This window comes from Phodopus roborovskii, unplaced genomic scaffold, assembly GCF_943737965.1.
Source record: "Phodopus roborovskii unplaced genomic scaffold, PHOROB, whole genome shotgun sequence".
Lineage (NCBI taxonomy): Eukaryota > Metazoa > Chordata > Mammalia > Rodentia > Cricetidae > Phodopus > Phodopus roborovskii.
Window position 1 is genome coordinate 3,416,228 of NW_026125554.1, and position 26,193 is coordinate 3,442,420.

General features: G+C 45.3%; 2 protein-coding genes across 2 annotated transcripts in view; both read left to right on the top strand.

Moving 5' to 3' along the window:
• Positions 1-26,193, top strand: part of LOC127216705 (cytochrome P450 4F5) — a 64,733-nt gene that overhangs the window by 16,359 nt on the left and 22,181 nt on the right. The gene's annotated exons all lie outside the window — the stretch shown is intronic.
• Positions 13,514-25,853, top strand: LOC127216707 (cytochrome P450 4F5). Its single transcript, XM_051177525.1, has 13 exons — positions 13,514-13,577; positions 13,901-14,099; positions 16,128-16,272; positions 17,642-17,695; positions 17,786-17,913; positions 19,270-19,391; positions 20,644-20,914; positions 21,774-21,840; positions 22,097-22,226; positions 24,844-24,977; positions 25,071-25,135; positions 25,287-25,369; positions 25,668-25,853. The coding sequence occupies exons 1-13, from the start codon at positions 13,570-13,572 to the stop codon at positions 25,843-25,845; spliced, it is 1,584 nt and encodes a 527-aa protein (XP_051033482.1). The 5' UTR covers positions 13,514-13,569; the 3' UTR covers positions 25,846-25,853.

Genomic DNA, 26,193 nt, shown 5'->3' on the forward strand with positions numbered 1-26,193 from the left:
GTGGTGGAAAACTCCATCCTCTAGTCAGAACAGGCAAACATTTCTTTTTACTTACTTTAAAAAACATTCATTTTTGTTGATGTTTGGGTATGGGTGTGTACTCATGAGTGTGGGTGCCCTCGAAGCTGAAAGGTGTCAAATGCCCCAGACCTGGAGGGACAGGTGGTTGTGAGCTGCCCTTGTGGGTGCTAGGAGGTGAGGTCAGGTCGTCTAGAGTGGCAGTGAACACTCTTACCCTTGTTGAGACAGTCTCCTAAATCTCAGGTGGGCTTTCATCTCTGTAGGGATAGATCTGCATCCATACCTGTGGCCTGATAAAGGCATGGGTATATGGATTCACCAGACCAGTACATTGAAGTGGAGTTTATTAGTAAGTAGCTTACACGGAAAGCAATTAGCAACTGCCACGGTGGTCTTGCTCCGAGGAGACCAACCTTCCTCCCTGATGCTCTCTGGGACCAGAAGGGGCTTTGGATCGGGAAACCTTCCTTTTCACAGGTCAGGTCCAAACGTAGACCACGCCCAAAAGGCATGGTCAGTGCTACAGGTGTGGACACAGACCTATCCACAACTCAGTGGATAGCCTAAGCTGGCCTTAACAGTTTGTCCTCCTGCCTCCACCTTCTTAATCTTGACTGCCTCCATTTAATTTTTAAAGGTCTTTCACATAAATATTTGAAAACATTTGAAGATATCCTCTTTTTTGGTAAAGAGGTGGCACATAAAAGAAGTTCAACACTTGGGAGGCAGAGACAGGTGAAGCTCTGAGTTTGAGGCTAGCCTGATCTACAGTTCTAGGGTAGCCAAGGCTGCATACTGACACCTTGTCTGAAAAACAAAGTGAAGTCTATAAAACAGGACAGGGGACATGGCTCAGTAGGTAATGTACTTGCTGCTAGCTTGGGAACATCAGTTTGAATTCCCAGAATCCATGTAAAAGGCTACCCCAGCACTGAGGCTCAGGGAGCAGGAGATCAAATTGTGCTGACTAGCCAGTCTAACTTAAACATGCAGGTCTTACATTCTGGGAGAGACACTATCTCATAGCAGAAGATGTAGAGGGAAAGAGAAAGATGCCCTAAGCTGACCTCTGGCCTACACAACACATACAAATACACAAAAATAAAACTAAAAATAATAAAATAAACAAATATTTTTGATTCATCTATGTTAATTTTGTTATAGGACTAATGATTACAGGGAAGCAGTTAAGATTTCAGCAAGTATCGGTGAGATTGGTTAGTACTGTGTATGCGTTTACGTGCGTGCGCGCACACACACAGTCCATGATACATGTGTGGAGGTTAGAAGCCAGCTCTTGAGAGTTGGTTCTCTCCTGTCACCTTGTGTGGTCTGGGTATAGAATTTAGGTCATCAGGCATGGGTACTAGCCCTCTAATGCTAAGTCACCTAGCAGGCCTGGGTGTAGTTTTCAGTCCTGGATAACTGTGTGGCCTGTTCTTTAGGGATGACTTGGCCCAGTTGTCCTTCCTGACCATGTGCATCAAGGAGAGTCTGCGGCTGCATCCTCCGGTTATCTCCATCTCTCGCTGCTGCATCCAGGACATTGTGCTTCCAGATGGCCGGGTCATCCCTAAAGGTGTGGACTTTATGCAGAGGTGGCTGGCTTCTGGTGGTCCCCAGTGGCAGCGCTGACTTCCTCTTGACTGTCTCTTTTTGTCCAAAGGGAACGACTGTATCATCAGCATCTTTGGGGTTCATCACAATCCTTCAGTCTGGCCAGACCCTGAGGTGTGACCATCCCCCCCCCCCGCCCTGCCCCCATGGCTCTTACCTGGAAAACCAGAACTGTTACCCTCCTATCACTATATCCATCTTTCCTGGGGCTGGCTGGGTGTGCAGAGAGACACAACCCATCAGCTTAGTCTTGCTTGGCCCACAGGTCTATGACCCCTTCCGCTTTGACCCAGAAAACCCTCAGAAGAGGTCACCTCTGGCTTTTATTCCCTTCTCTGCTGGGCCCAGGTGAGGCGACAGGGCTTAGGGCTATAGAGAGTGATGTGGGCTGACAGTGGAAAAAGGGGAAATTGGGGTAACCAGTTAGTTTCTGGGTCTCCTTGCCCAGGGTATGTGCAAAGGTCAAGAGGGTTGGAAGGTGAAGGGTGGGAGCCCTGTGCTCCGCCCTGGTCTGTTTTCGGTGCTGAGTCTGAGTTTCAGGAGTGCAGACACACATTCAGGGTTCCAGGAGCGTCAGTGCCCCTCCTGCCCCTCAGGCTGCCCAGGAGCGGCAGGGACCTCACCAAGTTCAAACCTTGGGGCCTGGTTGGGTCCCGGTGCAGCCGGAGTCTCCATCCCGCTTCTCTGCAGGAACTGCATAGGACAAACTTTCGCCATGAGTGAGATGAAGGTGGCGCTGGCCCTGACACTGCTGCGTTTCCGTGTCCTGCTGGACGACAAGGAGCCGCGCAGGCAGCCGGAGCTGATTCTGCGCGCGGAGGGCGGGCTGTGGCTGCGGGTGGAGCCGCTGAGCCCAGGAGCACAATGACTGGGCCTGGACTGTCCCACCCACTTTCCTCCGAGGATCCCGAATTAGCAGAACCTCAGCAAAAGCCAGCAGGAGGCGCTGCAGCAGAGAACCACTGGTGACCTGGAGGAAAGAGGTTGGGTTGGTTTCCTCCTGGGTCATCCACAGTTCAAGCAAGTTGAAGCAAGCATGGACTTTATTCTTTGGGCGATAAGGAGCCGTCATTGATGTTTGAGCAGGAGAGGTACCTACAGGTTTGAGGCTCTGTGAGCTAAGCATAGCTATAGTTTTCGCTTTTGTTTTAGAGGCAACTGCATAAGATAGGCTGGCTTCAGACTTGCAGCAAAACTGTCCTCTCCATCTGAGTACTGCGATTAGAAGAGAAGTACCTGGCCTGTCATATCTGAAGGGCTATTTGTAGAAACAAAATGCAGTTTCTCAGAAGAGAAGCCTGGGAGTCCTTTTGAATAATGTTATTGATATTCGAGGTTTGCAATGCCCAAGGCCACTATAAGGCAGCTTAAATTTAAAATGAAATCACACTTCAGGCTCCCTGCGTGATGGTGTTCTTCCAGGTTCCTACTTTTTCCTCTTGGGGCTGGAGAGGTGGCTCAGTGGTGGAGGCAGGAGGATCCTGGGCTTTCACAAGCCAACCAGTCTTTCTGAGTGAGACAGCTCCAGGTTCAGTGAGAGATTCTGTTTCATGAAATAAGGTGGGCAGTAAAGAATGGAGACATATGGCAGGAGTCTCTGGCCATGTCTCTGTGTGCCCTGCACACACAATTCCCTTTTCTATCCTTTCCAGGGTCTGATCCCCCTTCTACTGGAAAGTCATTAAACACAGTTGGAGTTGGAGAGTACCTGGGGCTCTGTAAGAAAGTTTGAGGCCAGCATTGCCCAAAACAAACAAAACAAAAAAACCAAGCAAAACTAGAGTTTTATATCCTTTTTACTTGAGAAATGACTTTTGAGCAAAAATTGGTGCCTTTTCTTTTCTTTTTATCTCTAGTGTTCCGTTGTTTATAGTGTGTTTGTGTATTTGGCAGCACTCTTATTGAAGCCCAGGTCTTATATGTGTTAGGCAAGTTCTCCACTGAGCTATAAATCTTGCTGATCCTGCTATTTCACTTATTTATTTATTAGCGGTGTGTGTGTGCCAGAGGACAGCTTAGGTGTTGATGTTTAGGAATGCTGTCCACTTTCTTTTAAACAGTGTCTCTCATGGCCTGGATCTCACCAATTAGGCTAATCTCATTGGCCAGAGAACTCTGGGGATCTTCCTGCCCCTGCCTTTCCAGTGATGAGAGTACAGGTGCAAACCACTTCATACCCAATTTTATAAGGATTCTAAGGATCGATTTCGGGCCTTCCTGCTGAGATTTTAAATGAGCATGATCCACTTTCCCTAGTGACTCCATTCTGGATGTTCAAGGTGATAACTACTCTTGATTTTATAGTTTCTAGACCACAGTCACCCACATCAGAACATGAGGGGAAAGTTGGTCATGGTGTCCCACATCTGTAATCGCAGCATTTGTGAAGCAGAGACACATGGATCTTTTTGAGTTCAAGGCCAGCCTCTTCTACATAGTGAGTTCCTGGAGTCAGGGCTATTTAAAGAAACCTAGTCTCACCCCCCAAAAAAACACGTGGGGGGCATTACCCATCACTCACAGGTCTTAGACTTTGGGAAAAATAGAGGTTACAGGTGACCTTTGGGTTTGACTCCCTTGGGAATGTTTTAAGCACAACCCTTGACTCTGAGGCAGAGTACACAGTAGGTATTTATGGTAGGTATTGGAGTAAACTACTCCAGCAACTGGTAATTGTGTAATTTTCAGTCATTATACTCTGATGATTTCCATATTTTTGTAGAGTGTCTTGAAAGGATAATGGGAATCTCTAAACTGTGTTTTTATTTTTGAATAATTTTTGGATCTCCTATGCCCTTTGTGTTTTCATATAAATTTAACAATCAATATATTTACTCATACAAGTGGTCCTGCTGTGATTTTGAGTTTTTGGTAAATTAAAGGAACAGATTGAGGAGGATCACCGTCTTACCATTACTGAGCCATCCTGTCCATGAACATTGTATACCTCTGCATACAATACTGGGTTATCTTGGGTTTCTTTCATCACTGTCTTGATGTTTTTATCACATCTATGCCACATTTATTTTGTTTGACTTTTATCTGATTGCATTTTCATAGTGCATCTTCAATAATGATTCTTGAAAAAACTACATTTTTTGTTATACAGAGAAGGATTTGGAATTTAAAAAAATTATTTAGTTCTTTATTTATTTTATGTACATAGGTATTCTGTCTGAATATATGTCGACACCCCAGAAGAGGGAATTGGACCTCATATAGTTATAGCCAACTGTCTGTAGCATGAATTCTAATTGTTTTTAATAATAAAAACTCAGAGTCAGATATTGGCATTAATGCTGAAGATCAGAGAAGCAAAGTGGCCAGGCACTAGAGAGTTCTCACCTCTACCAATGCTCAGACCAAAGGGAGGGGTGGCCCTGTCCTCAGACTGCACTGCTCCTCAGAATGCATCCTCTCATGTCTCCTCCCACCTCTTATTTCTCTCTCTGCCCAGCCATATCACTTCTGTCTCCACCTTCCTAGAGCTGGGATTAATGGCATGTCACTCCAAGTGCTGGGATCACCTTTGTGTGAGCTTTGGCTCCCTTTTAGATGTGATCAATTTCGTGTAGCCCTGGGTGGCTTTGAACTAAAAGATTTGTCTACTTCTGTGTCCCAAGTCCTGGGATTAAAGATGCGTGCCACCACTGCCTGGCTTCTATGGCAAACTAGTGAGGCTAGCATTGCACTCTGATCTTCACACAAGCTTTATTTGTTAGGTCATTAACAAAATATCATCACAACTGTCTATAATGTAATGTGGGTACTGGGAATTGAACCTAGGTCCTCTAGAAGAGCAGCCAGCACTCTAAATGAACTATCTCTCCAGCCCAGGCCTTGCTTTCTTACCAGCTGATGCTCCTGTCTTTTTTTTTCTTCCAAAATGAAGCAAACATCTCTATAGAATGATCTGTACCTGGGGTGTTCAGTCTCTCATTTCCTGCTCTGAACAGGCTTTGAGATACTGCCTAGGATCATGACAGTGAATGAATGGTGAGTGGGGGAGGGCAGGTCTGTAGGTCCTTGAGCCTCTGCTATAGCTGTTTGTTTAGCTGTAAAAGTTCAGCCAGACCTTCTGTCCTTGGCTGCCAGGGATATGTTGTTCTCCAAAGCAGGGAGAAGGCTCTTTCTACTGGAGAGTATAGGGACAAGAGGTTCTAGTGTTCTTGGGGGGGGGTCTGGTGGTCTTTAGTTCAGTGTCCGTATACCTGAGAGACTGTGGGTGCATTTGATTGTGTGTAAGTGTATGTGTGAGTATGTACATTTGTGCAAGTATATGAATGCACATGAGTGCTTCATTATGTACTACACGTGTATTATACACTGTACTGGTGTCTGAGCACATGCACGTGTGTGACTGTATTTGTGTTAAAATCATTGAGTGGGGAAATTGTCCACACCAGCTGTGCTCATGGGCAGTGTCCCAGCTCTCTGCCCTAGCCTCCACACTTATAGCGCAGGCTCCACACTCCAGAGCGACACTGTCCTGGAAAGCAGCCCCAGGTCTTCACTCCAGCAGGGATGACTCTGAGGTTGGTGTTCCTTGCTCTCTGTCCAGAACTGAGCCCTGGTTGTCCACAATGCAAACTTCCTTCAAGCTGCCTTTAACTCATGCCTTCCTTTCCCATCCCACTTCCCATGGAGTGTTTCTGGTGTTTCCTGGGATTTACTCCCAAAGAGATGCCTGGCAGGTCTCCTCCCAAAGAGATCGCTGGCAGTTGAAACCTTGTCTTAGGATTGCTGCCAGGTAAAGTCTTTTGACCAGAAATCCTCATATCAGGATCAAACCACACACAGTTGGTGTTATGAGCAGGTTTTTCCCAATGGCCTGGTTTCACAGCCTCTCCAGCCCCAAATAACACACAGAGATGCTGTATTAGATATAATGCTGTTGGCCTGTTACTAGTTTCTTATTGGCTAGCTCTGTCTTAAATATTAACCCATTTCTATTAATGTAAATATTTCCACGTGGTCTCATCTTACCGGAGAGAGGGCCCGGACCTCTGTTCTCTTGGTCTTACATATTGACTTTCCTCCCTACTACTTCCTGCATCCTCCTTATTGCCCCACCTATCTTGCTTTCCTATTGGCCAACAGTGCTTTATTCTTTAACCAATAAGAAAAACATATTTACAGAATGACATCTCCCATCATAGTTGGTGTGTGGCAGATCCCAGCCTTGACCTTTCCCTGTCTGATCCCAACCCAAGTGCTCATTGCTTTCCTAACAGTCTGTTAAGGGTCAGAGAATTCATGAGGGGTTTTTACAGCAGTGTGACTGTGTGCCAAAGAACCCAAGCATCAAACCTGGTGACTATGTCATCATTCCGTCATAAAGTGGGTATCAGACTTTGCTTTGCTGCCCATGTGTTAAGGAATATTGTGAGCTTCCCCCATCTCTGTTAAGTATAGGAACTTGCTTATAAATGTAGGAATGTACACTTTGGTCAGGCCTCAGCAGAACTGGCTTTCTGCACTTTATTGAACATTATCTAAGGTAGCTCATCTCAGGGAGAATGAGCCATTTTCAAGATGTCTGACTCATGATAGACAAGTGGCTAAGGATCTCATGTCCTTTTAGATAGTGACTCCCCTATCTGGAGTGACTCCCAGTGTATGCTGGGACTAAGAGTGTATATTCCAAGGGGATACAAAAGAAATTGTACTCCCTTTATGACATGAGCTCTGCAGTCCAAGAAGTCATGGATACTGCATAGACTCAAGGAGAGAGGACTTTGACTTCATCCTTGAATCAGTCAGGATTATTCATGGAAACAGAAAATAAATCTCTCTCTTCCCCTACTTACCTGTGAGTTTCTGTGCCCAAGGAGGCTAGAGGCATTGGATACCCCAGATGTGAAGTTACAGACAGTTGTGAGCTACCTTTGGTGCCTGCTGGAAACAAAACTAAAGTTCTCTGCAAGACTAGAACATGTTCTTTAACTACTGAGTCTGAAAGACCTACGCAGGGCGTGGACCCTCACGCCCCAACTCAGGAAAGGCAGCCCCCCCAAATCACTCACGAGAAGTGGTCTTGATGCAAAAGCATGAGGTCTTTTATATTCCAGTGCACTGGGGTCCACAGCCATACCCCACGTGGGGTAGAGGATTGGGAACCCTGGGTACAAGGTTCAGACAGCTTTTATAGGGTTACAACAAAGCCCGCACATCACAAACCAATCATCTCATAGCATCCAGTGTGGACCAACCAATTTGAACTATCCAAGCCCGCGAAGTCTTTCGCTAGGGCTTCTGGGTAGTGTGGCTAGGCACATTTCCTGTTCTCATTCATTCACAGGTGCTGTCAGTAAGCCATCCTGTCCTAAACAGTCAAGAATGACCTTTTGCCTACTCACTGCTAGGGGGCAGAGTCTAGGGAGAATTAGGCTAAATTTTTCCATCCTTACAAGTCAATGTGCCAGCCCCGTTTTCTTCTTATTTAATATGGTCATCTATTTGTAAGAGTCCTGATGTGATTTTAAGTGTTTAGCTTACTGATAACTTTTGTATATGTCTGAGCATGTTTGTTCATGCATGCAGGTATGAATGTGTGAGTGTGGTGGTCAGAGGAGAGTCTGGATTGGTCGCCACTTTTCTACTGGTTTGAGACAGGTTCTCTTGTTTTTTGCTGGCCCTTGTGCATATAGAGCAGCGGTTCTAAACCTGTGGGGTCTCAACCCCTTTGAGGGATTGAACAACCCTTTTGAGGGGTTGCCCAATACCATCGGAAAACACAGATATTTACATTATGATTCATAACAGTAGCATAATTATAGTTGTGAAGTAGCAATGAAAATAATTTTATGCTTGGGGATCACCACAACACGAGGAACTGTATTAAAGGGTCACAGCATCAGGAAGATTGAGAAGCACTGATCTAGAAGTTCTCCTGTCTCCAGCTCCTGTCTACCTGCAGGGGCACAATGGGGCTTACAAACATCCCGCCTCTGTTCTACAAGCTCTAATTTTGATCTCATTGCAAAATGCATTTACTCAGTTTTTAACCCTGCCATCATTTAAAACAATTTCAACACTTACTCAAAAGTCTTAACTCCACAGTTTCTAATGAGATGTGAGAGGAGCCTCTAATTGTGAGGTCCTAGCAGAAAACATGCACCCAAAATCCAACTACTAATCTACTAATCTATTTCTAATATACATAGGACAGAATAAACATTTCAGTCTACAATGGAATAATATGGGCATAGAAAGGAAGAATACGAAAAGAAAAATAAAAACTCAGGACTGAAACAAACAAACCACCACAACAAAGCAGCTGCTCCATGTCCAGCATTTGGGGCTCCTGATAGAACCATCTCTGCTCCAGCAGCCTTTGACAGCCTCTTGCAGCAAATGGTGTCTTTTTTGAGTCAGTTCCACTGAAGTATTCCATAGGAGACATCTTCATTTCCCTGGCCTTTCCCAATATACTAGGGTCTCCATATCAACTAAGTATTGAAATTCTCATCAGTATGCACTAGCCTGTCAAGGCCTTCCAGAAACACATTGGCAGGCTTCAATGGCTTCCTGGCAGCTTGATGCAAGCCTCCAGGTCCACTATCAACTCATGTTTCATGCTCAGAAAACTAGTACTATGTGATATGATGCTGTTGACAGATTCTCTAATGGCCTCTGTGTCTGGTTCCCTAGGTGACCACTTTGTAGCAAGGAATCCTGCCAGCAGCATTCTTAGTCCAAACCCCCTCCTTTCAAATGTATTTCTTTTGTTTCAAGTGGAGCCATCAGTGCCTGGGGTCTTGCCTTCAGGGCACCTGCCCTACAGTGGCAGCCAGAATAGGTGGGTCAATCTCCTGAGCATTACAGCTGTTCTCCTTGCCTTCCTTGGCTGCCACACTACTTTCTGTGCAAACTTCATGTTTGCTCTTTCTCACAGGAGACCTGGATAAGAACAGTGAGCAGTAACCATGGCGCAGCCTGAGTGTAGCCTATCCTCAGAGTTCCTCTGACAACCAAGCAGTCCATGACTTTTGAATCCAGCCTCTCTCAGGTTCTCAGAACATGAACAGAATGAAGCCAATGGATGTCCTGTGGCTCAGTTCTCAAGGAAGTCCTGATCCCCTCAGAAATTTTACTAATCACGCCTTCGTTGTCCATATTTCCATCAGCATTGTGGTGCTCTGAACATTAATCAGTGTGATGGGTATGGGGTCATTCAGGGATTCACCAGTCTGACCATAAATAATTTTTAAGCAATAAGAGGCTTTATTAAATATTGGTCAGGTCCACACCTGAGATTCATGCTCAAGAGTATGGCGCCAAATACATGAGTTGGGGACTTAAAATAGCAAAACTTACAAGGCTGTGCACTTCCTGTCTCCGAGCAATCAGAGGCATGCACAGATCCTGACGCATTTCCTGCACATATCCTGTGCAACTGGAGCAACCAACTTGTTTACAGAAGAGAAAACACATGCTTTATTATCTTATATGAACAACAGACCCCCCCCCAGGATTACAGGAAGGCAAGTGGGGCTTACAGGTTAGAGGTGTTTTTTGTTTTATAGATCTCTCAAGAAATTTAAACTTATAATGTTAGACATCACAATCAGACTGTCCCAGCTCTGCTTACAGTAATCTAGAGATTTTATAACACAGAATTTCAAACTCTTCCATGTTCCTTCAGCAAATCAGCTCCAAATTCCTCCTAACATGGTAAGGTTGTTATCGCACCAATGACTTCACTCCTCATATAAATTTCCTGTATTAGTTAATAGTTAACTTTTCTCCTCTCATTGATAAAATACTTTGAACAGTAAGTTAAGGTGTTGTGCCAGATTCACAGAGTCCCAGACCAACCCAAGGAGCCAGACACTATGCAAACGCAAAACGCAAAGGTTTTTTTTTTTTTTGTTTGTTTGTTTGTTTAAGCTGGCCAGCTTGGATCTCACTCCATGGTGGGGTAAATGAGATCCCAATCAGCCATAAAGAGAAGCTTTTAAAGGGGAAAACTATAAGGTTGAAGGCCACAAACTTTAGAATTTCCATGGTTACTTAAGGTAAAGCAGAAACTATATTTTAAACAAGATGCATTTGAGTAAGATAAGACAGGGCATAGGGTTGCAGGGTTACAGAGTCACAGGGTCTGTCACTTATCCCCTGGGCCAGCAAGGGACCTTTATGACAGAAGAAGGAATGTTGACCCAAGTGGTGAACAGTCACCTCCCCTTCTCTGAGAGCAGGACTCATGTGCCAGCCATGGCATTCCCAGTCATTAGAAGTTACCTTTTCAGAGCCCAAGTTTTCAAATTTTTATTAATTTTAATTTTTGCTCCTTTGAAGGAACAAAGAAATTCCTTTGGCTCACAGTTGAAAGGTCTAGCCCATCCTGGTGGCAAGAGCCTGTGGCAGCTGGTCACATGATATCTTAAGTCAGGAAGCAAAGAGATTGCCTGTGGTATTTGGTTCACTTTCTTATTTTTATTTAGTCAGGAAAGACAGTCCTGGCAATGAAGTTGCCCACATTCAGGGGAGTCTTTGTTTTCAGTTCAACTTTTAGGAAAGACTCTTATGGGCACCCCAAGAAGTCTGCTTCCATGGTGATTCTAGATTCAGTCAAGATGACAGTGTTGACTAATCATTATGACAGTATATCAGCATATATATATATATATGTATATATATATTGTCTGAAGATTAAATTATACTATATGCCATACATTTATCTTATCATATGTAGCCAAGGTTGGCTTTAGTTCATATTCCTCTTGCATTAACCTCCAAAATAGTCTGATTATAGGTGTAATCCTTGCTTATTTATAGCTTAATAAGTTAATTTTAGACACTGGTCCCTGTGATTATGGGGTTGGCAAGACCAAAGTCTGTATGACCCCAGACGCCTGAGTAGGGCTTCAGACAGTTGTGTTTCAGAGAAGACTTCCACCTGTCTGTGAATGTCAGGCCCTTCTAAGTAGTCACAATGTGGAGGTCATTAATTTGTTCTGGTCTTGACCCCAGCAGCAGAATCTGATACTGTGTGTTTGAAAGAGAACTTGGTTGAGACAGTATCATAGAAAACACTCAGGATTTTAATCAGAGCAAGGAAGAAAACAAGAATATACTCTTAGAAAATGAGCAGGTGTGAGAGTCAAAGTTACATTTTTAAGTTTTAATTGCTTTGCATAGCGATCCATAAAACAAAAATGCCCCTGATCTGCAAGTCCCTTGCTCAAGGACAGATAGTTCCCAAAATACTGGAGGCTATTGTTTATGAGAAATAACAAGCCTTGTGTGTTCACTTCCCTAAACCAGTTTGTTTGACCCATCTGCACCAAATGTACTTGATCACATGTGGGTGGGAGGTACACAGGCCTGATGTATGCCTGCACCCGATTGGACCTAATGGGAAACACAATGAGTTATGGGTTTTTCTTCTTAAACCTTTGCCATACTTGATTCTGGGCCATTTCCCAGGACCCTGGCTATGGACCTGACCACAGCCCATCCACCTGGCCAGTGTTTAGTTAAAGCTTGCTTCGGATTTGGCTTCACATTGTAGTAGTGGTCTTATTCTCATTGGAATGAACACCACCAAAGTCCAGCTATCAAACAAAGTATTGAAGTCCAGCAATTAAAAGCCCCCTTTGGCTCACCTGGTTAACATGCCCAGTTAAAATTAAACACCTCATCCTAACACAGGTTTTCCCCATTTACCTTTATAAACCACCATTTTCCTATGGGCCATGTCTGTCTCCTCTCTATCCAGAGACCGTTCTATGCCTTTCCCTTGTTCCATTCCCCTTCTCCATCACCCTCTGTCTCCTGCCTTTGTCTCTTATTTCCTGCCCTCCGTCCTGTCTGGGGCAAATGTATCTCCCTTGTGCTGAGAACTTGGTCTTGCAGGTCCTGAGCTGATACCATGTCTTACAGAAACAGTGTGTAAAATGCTACAACACACATATAGGTTAAGAGTTTACTAGAAGAAAGGGGAGCAGCATTTTGTGCAAGCTTCCATGGAAGGTAAGTTATGAAGTCGCTTTAGTCTGACCTCCTTATCATGGACCACTATTGTCCTTTACATCTGGTTTTTGGACTCTGAGCTAGCTCATCAGGAGTTGGCCCCTGACCAATTACCCTTTCTATATATTGACTGTCACCATTCTCTTCACACTGTTTCTGGGCTTTGAGATAGGCCACCCGATTGCTCCTTATGCCCTGTTTTAGGGGATCTGCTAGAGTTCCTCAGGGACCTAGTTTCCTATCTAAGAAATAGGTAACATGGCCACTGGAGATTTCAGTGGCTGGTAAGTCAAATACACAGCAAGTCCAGGAGAGTTTCTGGAAAAAAAACGCATATCCTTTAATGATAATGCTAAACTTTCGTGCTGGGAAGACAGCCGACTCCTGACTGTCTTGCCTGCCAGCACTTTGTCTGTTTCTGGCCTTTTTCAGTTTGACCCCTCCCCTCCATATTTCTGCTTTGAGCTCTGATTACTTAGTTTCCAGGTATGTTTTCTCAGCTAAACTGGTGAGACAGTCCTGTTAGTTATTTTGAAGCAGGAGGGCATGTTAGCTGCAGCCATCTGAGAACTAGCATGCTCTCTGTTGGAGGCTTGTTTGAATAAATAAAGAACTAGATGCCCTCTCCTGAGGTTGGGGGCTGTAGGAGTGATGAAATGTAATGACTTTTCCTGACAAACAGAAGCCCACTCTTCAAGGTTTCCGAGGAATGCTGAGTATTTACCAGGACAGAGTCCAGCCTGAGCAGAGCCCAGACTGCCATTTCAGGTGTGTGTGTGTGTGTGTGTGTGTGTGTGTGTGTGTGTGTGTGTGTGTGTGTGTGTGCGCGCAAAGGAAGCAGCTGACCCTGGGATTCATTCAGTCTAGCCCCACACAGCTACTGTGGGTCAGAAGCAGGATACATAAGTTCCAGAGGACAGAAGAAGAGGCCCTCCGGCACAAGCTGCTTCTATGAGAAGGTACCAGGCTCGGGGCTGGCAGAGGGGGTTTTGGCTCTGAACAAAAGCAGCTCTGTCAGAACTTGGGTGGTTCCATGGAGCTAGCTGGGCCAGCAGAGCAGTGGTTTCTGGGCAACTGATCCTGAGCTAGCTGCTGGTCCATTCTAGATGCTAAACAGTTGGCTCTCCCCATCTTGTTCTGTCTCTTAGGAAGGCCCCAAATCTCCTCCCCCATCCTTGCTGTGCTCCTAATCCACGGAGCCACAACCCTGGAGTGATTGTGCAGAGAGATCCCGGTTCTCTCCTGGGCCCGAGACTCTCACCCGTGTTCATCTGCCCTGCAGGATGCAGTCCCTGAGCCTGTCCTGGCTGGGCATGGGCCCAGTGCTGGCCTCCTCATGGCATCTTCTGCTGCTCTTCGGGGCTTCCTGGCTCGTGGCGAGAATTCTGGCCTGGATTTACTCCTTCTATGAGAAATGCACCCGACTTAGATGCTTTCCTCAGGCCCCTAAGCGGAACTGGTTTTTGGGTCACCTGGGCACGGTGGGAGTGGCAGGAGAATGGGTCCGGTTGGGTGGATTATCTGATAATGAACAGACATGAAGAATGGCGGGTGGGGTGGGATCAGGGATCCGAGGGCAGGAGAAGTCTGGGGCATAGAACAGCAGAGCTCTCCTCACTGTCTCAGCACATCCGTGTCTGGCACCTCACACACTTGTGCTCTGAAGCCTCCCTCCACCCCAACCCAGGCCCAGGTCCAAGCATCACATTCCCACTGGGACTCATGGTCTGTGTCTCTTGCCCTCATTTGCGCATGTCTGTCCTGCTCCCAAAGTGGACCGCACAGAGCAGGTATATCCTTGATCCGATCAGTTTGTGCTGTTGGATTTGAGGTCTCACTGTAGCATGTGCCAAGCCTGGCCCCTCCTGGTCGCTTCTCTGTTGATATCAGGCCAGTGTCTGTACCTCTCCGGGCTGCTACTTGCCCTGTTGAAATGAGCTGCTTTCCCTACAGGGGCCCTATGAGGCAGAAGAGAGATGTGGGCAGTCTCATTCCGCCAACTGCTTGGACCTTGTCCTTTCTTATTTTGTCCTGGACTCTCAAGGCTTATCAGCTGACTCTAATGCCCATTTTTTTGGGTCAAAGTTGAGGAGCTTTTAGAATTTGTAGTGCCAGAGTGTAATACCCCGTATTCTTTGTGTGCTATGGATGAACTCTACCATCGAGTCACAGCACAGAAGGACTATTTTTGGGGGGGGGGACCACTCTGGCCTCTCACCCAGGCCTAAGCTCCTGGGAGGGGCTCCAATTCAGCATCCTCCCACCATCCACAGTGTTCCACCTCTATGGTGCCCTGGCTCCCTATTGCTAGAGCCACACCTTGCATTCCGATGGATGTCACCTGTAAGGCTGTCACCATCAATGCCATTGTCACCACAATCCTCTTTCCTTCCAGCTTCTTTGGTCACCTCTTCTCATCACTATAACCCTATGCAACAGCCTCCCTTCAGTCCCTGTCTCATCACATTAGCTCAGTCCCCATCATCACTTTAGGTCTGAAGTTCTTGCCAATTAGGTTTCCTTTCATAGACAATCGGAAAATCTTCACGTTTGATGAACTCACTCACTCATGTTTTCTGATGTGTTTTTCACAGGTGACATGTCTGCTCCCATCCACCTGCCTCCAATATGATATATGAAACCTCCCGACTACTTGCTCTGCAATCTCATGAGTTATTTCCATTCTCTGCTTGCTTTCCCCTGCCTGCTCCTTGTCCCATCAACCTGTGATTGCCAGGCCATTGAATCCTCACCGCACCTCATCCACGATGTCCCCTTCTCTCCAGGGAGATCATCACAGGCTTCAGGATGACATCCTCACTTGTATCCCCCAGCTCTCATCTTTTTATGTCTGCTGCTATTTCCATCTTTTCCTGACATCACAAAGTTCCTTTTGCTATTCTCCCCTCATTCCTTTCTCAATTGATGTTATCTCTTCCCAGATGACTCTGGCTTGTGTCACGTTGACAAAACTAATCAGCACAGAGAGTGAGCAGATGAAAGAAATGGAGAGAAAAACAAAGAAGGACAATTATAGTAAAGGAAAAAAGCCCCACAGAGATATACATTTACATTTAGCTAATAATTTTCTCCTTTGTTACATGTCAATTTATGTGATCTATCATTTATCTGTTTATATCATCTATCTATATATCACTTATTTACCTACTTATCTACTATTATTCTTGGTTCATACATATTAATCTATACACCTATGTATCATTTATCCTATGTATATATGTGTTTACTCATCAATCATCCATCCATCCATCCATTATTCATTCATATTTAGATCACAAGACAGAGAGATGAGGGAGTGATACATTAGAGAAAGGTACATAGGTAGAAACATGGATACACTAAGAAATACATACAGTGAACCTGGTTGACTTAGCAAGAACCAATGATGAATAACCCAAATAGGAGGGTTAAAAAGTGGGGTGTGGTGGACACAGAGTAGGAGCATCCATACACCTGCCAGGACTAGCCTCAGCTTTCTTCATCCTCAGATCCAGAACAATGAGGAAGGCATGCGGATGGTGACTGAAATGGGCAAGACCTTCCGAGATGTTCAACTCTGTTGGTTAGGACCCATCATCCCTGTGCTAAAGCTTGTTGACCCTGCATTCATTGCCCCACTGCTCCAGGCACCAGGTATCTTTCCTAGGATCCCAATCCTTGATCTCTTCTCTGTTTCTTATCCAAGTCCTTCCTATCTCTGGATTGACCAGGCTGAGGCGCAGATGGGTCCAGATCCAACAGTGGCCATGCTTCTGCAGCTAACCTGCTGTGACTTTGGATAAGGTCCTGAATCTCCCTTGCTGCTGAGATCTATTTGAGTTGTGAGGGATGAATGCTCACCCCAGTGTGGTTTAACCCAAGAAAGAAAACCATCACCTGAGCTGCTGGGGACATAGCTCGGTGGTAGAACACTTGTCTAACAAGAACAAAGCCTTATGTTCCTTCTCTAGAACTAGAAAGAAGACTCACTTTTATGAATATCTGTGTGTGTACATATTGTATAGGGGTGAACATCCACATGTATATGTGTGTATATGCATGTGTGCATGTATATGGAGGACAGAAGACAACCCTTCTTCTCATTTCTAGGACCACTGACGACCTTGTCCCTCGCTGGCTGGAGCTCACCAGTTAAGCTAGACTTGCTATTCAATAAGCCCAGGGATCCTCCTTGTTTGTTCCTTCCCCGCAGTGGTACCACCCTGCTGGCATTTTCACATGGGCTCTAGGGATCAAACTTGGGTTCTTAATGCTTGCAAAGCAAGTGCTTTACTGACTGAGCTATCTCCTCATCCACAAGAGTTATGTCCACCAGAGGGATCTTTAGGTACAGTTGAGTCTAGATACCTTACAGTGCAATCAGGATTCTTCATCTTCTAGTTCTATTTTCTTCTGGGAATGATGGCTTTTAGTCATTCAACCACCAGGGCAAATTCTGTGACGCTAGATAGAGTTATAGATTACTTGCCCTGTTCCCTCTGCTTCAATCAACAAGTCTTGGTTGCCCCAGCCATCTTAAATGAAACTCAGAGATGGAGATGGTTTGGGAGAGAGATGGTATGCAGAGCACTGCAGGGAAAGATCCACTGGCATCTAGATGGGACAGCTTGGTCTGGTTGGTCCTGGCCCACTCTTTACAGTGGGCACATGGCTCTGAGAATAGAGGTGCCATTAAGTCTGCACACTTAGTGCTTAGTGTGGCACAGAGGAGAGAACTAGAGGTGTCTAGGACATATCTAGGTCACTTTTGGGACTCAAAAGGGACCATATTTAATGGCAATCTGAGATTATCTGAAGGGCACAATTAGGTCATGCCAGACTGTTACATACCTGTGTTGTGAAATGTCAGGGAATACTATGTGTGTTGTGTTTATGACAGGTCATGACATCATGTGCCCCTGTCATATATATCAGGATGTGTCAGGCCATGGGAGTCCCCACCCCCTCCCAAAATCCACCTTTTACCCTCTCCATGGCCCCTGATTGTCCTTCTTCATGGCAGCTTTGGTGGCCCCTAAGGATATGACTTTCTATGGCTTCCTGAAGCCCTGGCTGGGTGAGTACCTCAAGGTGAGGGTCAGGGGATACCTTGGGGGGAATCAGAGGAAGGTTCCACCTTTGCCCACTGCCATGGCTGCCCTCCCAGGGGATGGGCTGTTCCTGAGTTCGGGTGACAAGTGGAGCCGCCATCGTCGTCTGCTGACACCAGCCTTCCACTTTGACATCCTGAAGCCCTATGTGAAGATTTTTAACAAGAGTGTGAACATCATGCATGTGAGTTCCTCAGACTCGGGCTCCCATGTAGAACATTGCAGAAAAGGGAGTGACTTCAGACAGATGCAATCTGCTCCCGTTTTTCTACTGCATGGTTTGTGGGGGGGCATCAGTTTTCCTCTCCAAGCCTCAGTTTCTCCATCTTTAAAATGAGAGCAATAATGTGCACATAAAAGGAAATCAGGATGACAGCACAGAGTCATGCTCTTAGCATGTAGACAGGGTTCACAGAAGCCTAGTATCTACTTTATCTTGCAGAAGTTCTGGAAAGCCAACATGTTAATGTTGAGCATGGAATAGTAGCTCTTTTTTAAAAAATTATTAGTTAGTACATCAGTCTTGGCTTTAAGCTTGGTATTTTGATATATGGTTGTATTCTCAGCACTAGAAAGACAGGCAGAATTGTGAGTTCAAGGTCAGTCAAGTCTTGAGTATAGTTCATTTCCAGCTGGCTAGCCTAGCATGTGTGAGGCCCTGGTTTCTGTCAGCAGTATTGAGAAAAAAAATAGTTAAGTGGTCTTGGTAGGGCAGCCAGGTCTTCTCCTCGATCCCTTACCATCCTTAGGGGATCATTGCTTTGCTACAATGGAGATACTGGTTCTAAGACAAAGAAGGCAGAATCCAGAGTGACTTTCCAAGCTATATTTCCATAGCAGCAGCTCAGTCTCTTTCATAATGCTCTTGAGGCAAGAACAAGTTCCCAATTCAGTTCAGATTGAAGACCTAGGAGGAGGGATCCCACCTCCCAATGGAACTGCTCTCCAGATTTCATTGCAAAGGGTGATGATATTGGAGTTACAAATAATTAGGGCCATTTCTATAGTCACTTATTACTGTGCTAATGACGGTGATAACTACTGCTAACACATATTGAGCAAGTTCTGGGATCAATGCTGTCTGTTGTAATTTCTGTACTGCCCTGAGGTAGAGGTGACCATGACATTTACATTATGGATGGTGGATCTGAGGGTCATGGAGGTCAGCGAGTGCATCCAAGTTCACCTGCTGTAAGAGAGCATGTGTGGTAGAGCAGACACTGAGATATTGCTTATGGGGCAACAAATGAGTTCAAGTCCAAAGCTTGATTATGAGTAATCAAAGAGGGCAATAGCCTGACCAACAGCACACGGAAGGTGGAGGAGTTAACCGAAGGCTCTTGACTCTTAACCTTGTGTTTTCATTTCCTACAGTCCTACCTTCTGTTCCCACCCAAGTCTGACTTCTCTGAGGTCAGGTAGAAATATGAGGCAGAAGACCAGAGGCTGGTCCTAGCAGAGAGGTCTACTGTGATGTTTTGGCTTGGGCAGGGGTTTAAGGAGCCAAGACTTAGCACCATCCTCTTCCCCTTTTCTAAAGGCTAAGTGGAAACGTCTGGCCTCAGAAGGCAGCATTCGTCTGGAAATGTTTGAGAACATCAGCCTAATGACCCTGGACAGTCTACAGAAATGTCTCTTTGGCTTTGACAGCAACTGTCAAGAGTGAGTCCCTGACCTGAGCCATGGATCAAGAGAGAAGGTTGGGGAGGAGGGACTGGCAAGAGGGAGCAGAGGGGACTCCCTGAAGGAGGTGGGTGAGAATTGCCATAGAAGGACAGGGGAGGTTGAGAGAGAGAGTAAGTGATCCTTCCAGAGTGTCAATTATTTGGATAAAGGAATGACTGTGCAGATGAGTGATATGCCAAACAGGCAATGGAGGGGTACCTTGGAAACAAGGTTGGAAGATGTGTTTGATTTGTTTTTGTGATAAGATGTCTAAGCAGACTATGTTAAGAAGAAAAGACATATTTTGTCCAATGGTTTCAGTCCACCATGGTAGGGAATGAGAGGGCAAAGCAGCTCTCCCCATGATGGCTGAGCAGTAGAAAGAGAACATGTCTGTGCCAACAAGTTAACTCCTTCTTCCCTTCTCAAACAGTGGTTTCAGGCTGTCTACACTGAGCGCAGGTTTTTACTTGTTCTCTAGAAACACCCCCACACATGCAGATGTGTACTTTGACTAATCTTGAAGATGCCTCTCAATCTTACATATATTATCAGGGTAACTAACCATCATAGATAGTTCTAAACTGCATAGACTCTTTCTTTCCTAACCTCCTCTCCCTTCTCCTTCCCTTTTCCTATCTCCTTTGCCTATCCTTCCTTCTTTTACCTTTTGCTTTCTTGACCTCATTGCAGTCTGTATGTTGCCTGGACTGGAACTCACTAAGTAGATTAGCTTGGCCTTGAGCTCTGATCCTCCTGCATCCACTTCCTGTGTGCTGGGATCACAGCCAGGAGCCAGCATTCCCAGCTAGTGGCCAGATCTTAAAGATGTTGCCTAGCCAGAAGGGTGTGAACTCCATCCTGAGTTTCCTGGGTCATAGGCGAAGGTGTCTGTACTGGGATGGGGTGGGTTGGTCCTAGACACAGTGAGCTTGGGCAATCTAATATAGAGGAGCTTCAAGAGAGATACAGGGAACAAGGAACTAGAGAGGAGGGTGTGAGCCTGGGCAGAGTCCTAAGAAACCAAGGAGGAAGAGCAGGAGTGGATGTTGAGTGAATGACAACAGGAAATTATGCCCATGTATGCCCTGGATTCCTGGGTCAGGAGCTGCTTGTGGGGAGCAGAAAACAGAATTTGTGCTTTGTGGATGCCCTTTTCAGCATGGATCCTGATCATGGGACTCTGGCTTGAGCTTCTCTGGGGCTTTGTGTGTACTAAGTTGCTTCCTCTCTCTGGCCTGCCCTGCAGGTCTCCCAGTGAATACATTTCTGCCATTTTGGAGCTCAGTGCCCTGGTAGCAAAAAAGTACCAGCAGGTCTTCCTGTATGCGGACTTCCTGTACTACCTCACTGCTGATGGGCAGCGCTTCCGCAAGGCCTGCGACCTGGTGCACAACTTCACAGATGCTGTCATCAGGGAGAGACGACACATCCTCTCTAGTCAAAGTGTTGATGAGTTCCTGAAGTCCAAGGTTAAGTCCAAGACTTTGGACTTCATTGATGTGCTCTTGTTGGCCAAGGTGGGCTTATGTGGGCTACAGGAACATTAATGTTCATGGTTAGAAAATGTTGCATTTGATCAAAAGGATACTAAAGAGCCTTGGATGGCACTTGTAAAACAAAGAACAAGTTATAAAGAAGGCCAACAGAAGTGCTTCTGTATGAACGGAGCAAAGAACAGCAGGAGACTTTTTTTTTTTTTTTTTTTTTTTTTTTTACTCTTTTATTCTTAGACTCTTTCTCTCTTTGGGGGTCCTGCCACCCATCTCCTAAATAAATCACACAGAGTCTTATTATTACTTATAAATGCCTGGCCTTAGCTTGGTTTATTTCTAGCCAACTTTTCTTAAATTATCCTGACTACCTCTTCCCTTTGGACTTTTAGCTTATCTATTTCTGTATACCTTTCTGTACTTCTTACTCTGTGTTTTGCTGTGTAGCTGGGTGGCTGGCCCCTGATGCCCTCCTCCTTTACTTGCTTCTCAATCCCTTCCTCCAAGATTCTCCTCCTATTTATTCTTTTTGCCTGCCGGCCCTGCCTATCGTTTCTCCTGTTTTGCTATTGGCTATTCAGCTCTTTATTTAGTGCAATCAGGTGTTTTAGATTGTCAGAGTAACACAGCTTCACAGAGTTAGACAAACGCAACATAAAAGAATGCAACATGTCTTTGCATCATTAAACAAATATTCCACAGCATAAACAAATATAACACATCTTAAAATAATATTGCAAAACAGGAAACCAAGGGATGAAGTGTTGGGCAGGCTTTGGGGAGACAAGGCAGGGTCCTGTGAGTACAATGGCTGTCAGAGCTGTGTCAGATCAGGCTCAGCAGCCCTCAGACATGACTGGAATTGTGGATCTTGTTTTGTCATTAGGATGAACATGGAAAGGAGCTGTCAGATGAGGATATCCGAGCAGAGGCTGACACCTTCATGTTTGGAGGTGAGGGTCCCCATACAACCACAGAGGAGTCAGTGAGCAGTCAATCCAAAGGTCTTATTGAGGAGACTCCATTACACCCTTAGTTTCTTATGAATCGTAATCAAGCCTAGGTATAGGTCTCCTGGCTCCTTTCATTTGGTATCTATGTCTACTCACTCATTCCCTACTATCCTAGAGGGGGCTTTAATACCTGAGCATTGCCCTCCTTGTGGTGCTGAGGTGACCAGAGATCTAGGTTTGCTTGTCTGCCCCTCAGGCCATGACACCACAGCCAGTGGGCTCTCCTGGACCCTGTACAATCTGGCGAGACACCCCGAATACCAGGAGCGCTGCCGGCAGGAGGTGTGGGAGCTGCTGAGGGACCGGGAGCCTGAGGAGATTGAATGGTGAGTGAAGATCCTGTGGTCTCTGTTGCTGTTACAGCTGTGAGCCACCATGGTGGGTGCTACAGGGTGGCCTGGAACTTAGTAACTTAATGCCTCTGCATTCAGGGATTACATGTCCAGTTTGGACACCTCTCCAGCTAATTTATTAATTAATTAGTTTGCATAAAGTGTGTTAGGGTTCATTATGGCATTTCAAACCTAATTTGTTTTTTTTAATCCTTATCTCTATCTCTAGCATCTTCTCTATGACCTGTTTACCCTTTTCCCCTTCCACCACTTGCCTCTGTTTGACTTTCATGGCATCTCTCTCTCTTAAACATCTTGTGTTTGACCCTATCCAAAACCTAGAATATATCCTTTGGGTCACATGTCATTTGATTGTTGATTTACAGCAATTTCTTTATATATACACATGTGTATATATATACTTGTGTGTATACATATATCTGTATATATGTATGTATGTATATATAAATCAGTGATTGTAGATATCACTGAGTCTCTCATCTGAATTCTAATTCGGTGCATGGTTTCTTAATATACAGAATGTTTTCTTCTCTTAGATGTTTAAACACCCTTACTGCTAGGTCAAAAAAATATTGCTTCCTAACCAGACGTTGGTGGTACATGCCTTTAATCCCAGCACTCGGGAGGCAGAGGCAGGCAGATCTCTGTGAGTTCAAGACCAACCTGGTCTACAGAGTGAGATCCAGGACAGGCTCCAAAGCAATACAGAGAAACCCTTTCTTGAAAGAAAAAAAAATAAAAACAAACAAAACAAAACAACAACAAAAAACAGATATTGGTGCCCTGTGCCTGTCGGGAAGGGATTGGACCAATGGAGACTTGGAAAGTCTCCACATGTCTCTTTTCATGTTCTTTTCATGTTCTTGTTGTGCAGTAACATAATTTTAAAACTTATTTTAATTTTTACTACTTCGGTTTTGTAATAGTTTTTAGTAAATGGTAGTAATTTTTTTTTTGTAGACAGAGTAACACTATATAGCCCTACCTGTCCTGCAACTTACTATTTATTTAGATCAAGATGGCCTCCAGCTCATAAATCCACCTTCCCTTGGCTCTCTCTTCTATTTTTAGATCAACTTATCTTTGGAAACTTTAACTCTTCCACTTAGAATAAGATATTTGTTGGGGGGGGGACGCCTCAGTTCAGTTATGTATACCTGCCTAGTGTGCAAGTTCTGAGATGCCCAGTGATGGAAAAGAAGACTCATCTTGTTCTTACAAGAAATAAATAAATATAAATATTCTTACAGTAAATAAATAAGAAAGAAAAGATAAAATATCAAAGTAGGGAGGTGCTCATAAAGAAAGAGAAGAGCACAAAAAAGGGCAGCAGAGGGTGAACATGATCAAAATTCTTACACTTCTATGAAAATAACAACAAATAAATTCTAAAAAGAAAACTACTCTGGCAAGAGTTTGATTGGATGATATTGAAAGTGTTGATTCAGAAAACCTAACACTAGCTTTGAATATGGAGTGCATCTATGTATTCAAGGCATCTTACAACATGTCATAGGGTTCTATTGCTGTGAAGAAACACAGTGACAGAGGCAACATATCGAAGAAAGCATTTAATTGGGCTTGCTTAAAGCTTCTGAGGGTATGAGTCTAGTATCATTATGGTGGGGAGTGTGTTGGCAGGCAGATGGGTGTGGTGCTGGAGAAGTAGCTTATAGTAGGCTGCAGGCAGATAGAGAGAGACAGACAGACAGACTGGGCCTGACATGGGCTTTTGAAACCTCAGAGCCCACTCTTGGTGACACACCCCTTTCAAAATGCTTCCCCAACAGTTCACCAATGGGGGAACTAAGAAAACAAATATATGAGCCTAGGAGCCCATTCTCATTCAAACCACCACATAGCACCTTGCGGATATTTTTTCTTTAAAAAAATTTAAATTACGTGTGTGTGTGTGTGTGTGTGTGTGTGTGTGTGTGTGTGTGTGTGTGTGTAGCAGGTAACTAAGTTACAGTCAGTTCTCTTTTCCATGTTTGGCTGAGGGTGCCTTTACCATCTGAGCTGTCTCAGCAGCCCAGGAATGTTTAATTCTGCTTTTGTTATTGTATAATATAATTGTTTAAATGAGCATTTCCTGTAGCCTAGGCTGACCTTTTACTCCTGATTCTCCTGCCTCCACTTTCCCAGGCTGAGTGCAACCTCCCCCAGGTCATTTAATACAATTTTTAAGGCTTGTTCATTTTGAATGTACTGAAGCATGTAAGGATACCTTTGGAGGGGTGTGCTTCCCTATCTGCATTTCTAATACCAGGTCAAGCTTTCTTCTGGTAATTTTTTGTGATTTTTTTTCTTTTTCTTTTTTTAATTTTCATTTTTAGGGCCTAATCTTCAATCTAGAGCCATCCTTGGTGGCTGATCTCTGTAATCTCAGATTTTGAAAGGTAGAGGCAGTAGGATCAGGAATTCTGGGTCATTCTCCATTGCTTGAGACTTTTAACAAAGTAACAAGCAAGCAACTTTGATTCTCTGGAGTGCAGTTGTTTAAAAGACCAAAGAAGGTGGAGGTGGTTAGGAATCCTGGATGGTGGGGCTCTGTTTTCACTCCTGGATAATCGTGTGCTGTGTTCCTCAGGGACGACCTGGCCCAGCTGTCCTTCCTCACCATGTGCATTAAGGAGAGTCTGCGGCTGCATCCTCCAGCTACAGACCTGGTCCGGGGCTGCATCCAAGACATTGTGTTGCCTGATGGTCGAGTCATCCCCAAAGGTGCCCACACAAGTTGGGAGGAGGCCCCTGGGGAGGATGATGGTCCTTAGAGGTAGCACAGACCTGGCACTGATTGTCTCTTTCTACCAAAAGGCAGCGCGTGTGTCATCAGCATTTTCGGAGTGCATCACAATCCTTCAGTCTGGCCAGACCCTGAGGTGAGGCTCTTCCCTTCATCTCTAGGACTTGGGAAAGGGGCACAGTCCTACCTGAAACCCAGTTCAGAGGCTGTCAATCTCCTGTCTCCACTTCTGTCTTTTCTGAGCTGGAGAGACACAACTCATCAGCTTAGTCTTGCTTGGCCCACAGGTCTATGACCCCTTCCGCTTTGACCCAGAAAACCCTCAAAAGAGGTCACCTCTGGCTTTTATTCCCTTTTCTGCTGGGCCCAGGTGAGGTGACAGGGTGAAGGGGTGGAATCTGGGTATGACTGTGCGCAGGGTGAAGGGACTGGGATAGTCGGATTCTGGACCTCCTTCTGGTCCTTTGCACAGGGTATGGCAAAACTCACCAGAGCTTGGGGTTGGTCGCTTCATGCTCAGAGCCCAGCCCTGGCCTGAACTGAGCACTGAAGCTGAGCCAGGCTCCTGGCATGCGGATGCACAATCGGTGTCCCAGGTGTGCCACAGTCCCTCCTGTCCTTCATGCTGACCAGGCACAGTCAAGAGTCCCCACCTTGCTCCCCCGCAGGAACTGCATAGGACAAACTTTCGCCATGACTGAGATGAAGGTGGCGCTGGCTCTGACACTGATGCGTTTCCGTGTCCTGCCTGATGACAAGGAGCCGCGCAGGCAGCCAGAGCTGATCCTGCGCGCGGAGGGCGGGCTGTGGCTGCGGGTGGAACCTCTGAGCACTGGCACACAGTGACCTCTACTAGCTCCTCATCCACCCACCCACCTGCCTATGTGGATCCCTGAATAAACAAGAGTGTCAGTAGTGGGTCTACAGGAAAACAGATTCTGTTGGTGTGTTGGGGAAAAGGCTGAGTTGATCCAGACCCCCTCCACTTTTTGTTCACCATTGGTCTTCTGGCTGATGAGAGTTCTTCTTGAGCTCAAGCATGGGGTTTTATTAAAAGTAAATTTTGTTTAGTCTTTGACGTACATGTTTATAATGTATTTTGATCACATTCACCTCTATTTCCCTCTCTTACCCTCCCCTTGGTCTCCCTCTTTGGAACCCTTCCTGCCCCATAACTTCCTATCTTGTCTGGTG

Excerpts from the sequence above, each read along its gene's own strand:
- LOC127216707 (XM_051177525.1), top strand. Across the intron at positions 19,392-20,643 it reads TTTGACAGCAACTGTCAAGA|GTCTCCCAGTGAATACATTT; the intron begins GTGAGTCCCTGA and ends CCTGCCCTGCAG. Across the intron at positions 25,370-25,667 it reads CCCTTTTCTGCTGGGCCCAG|GAACTGCATAGGACAAACTT; the intron begins GTGAGGTGACAG and ends GCTCCCCCGCAG.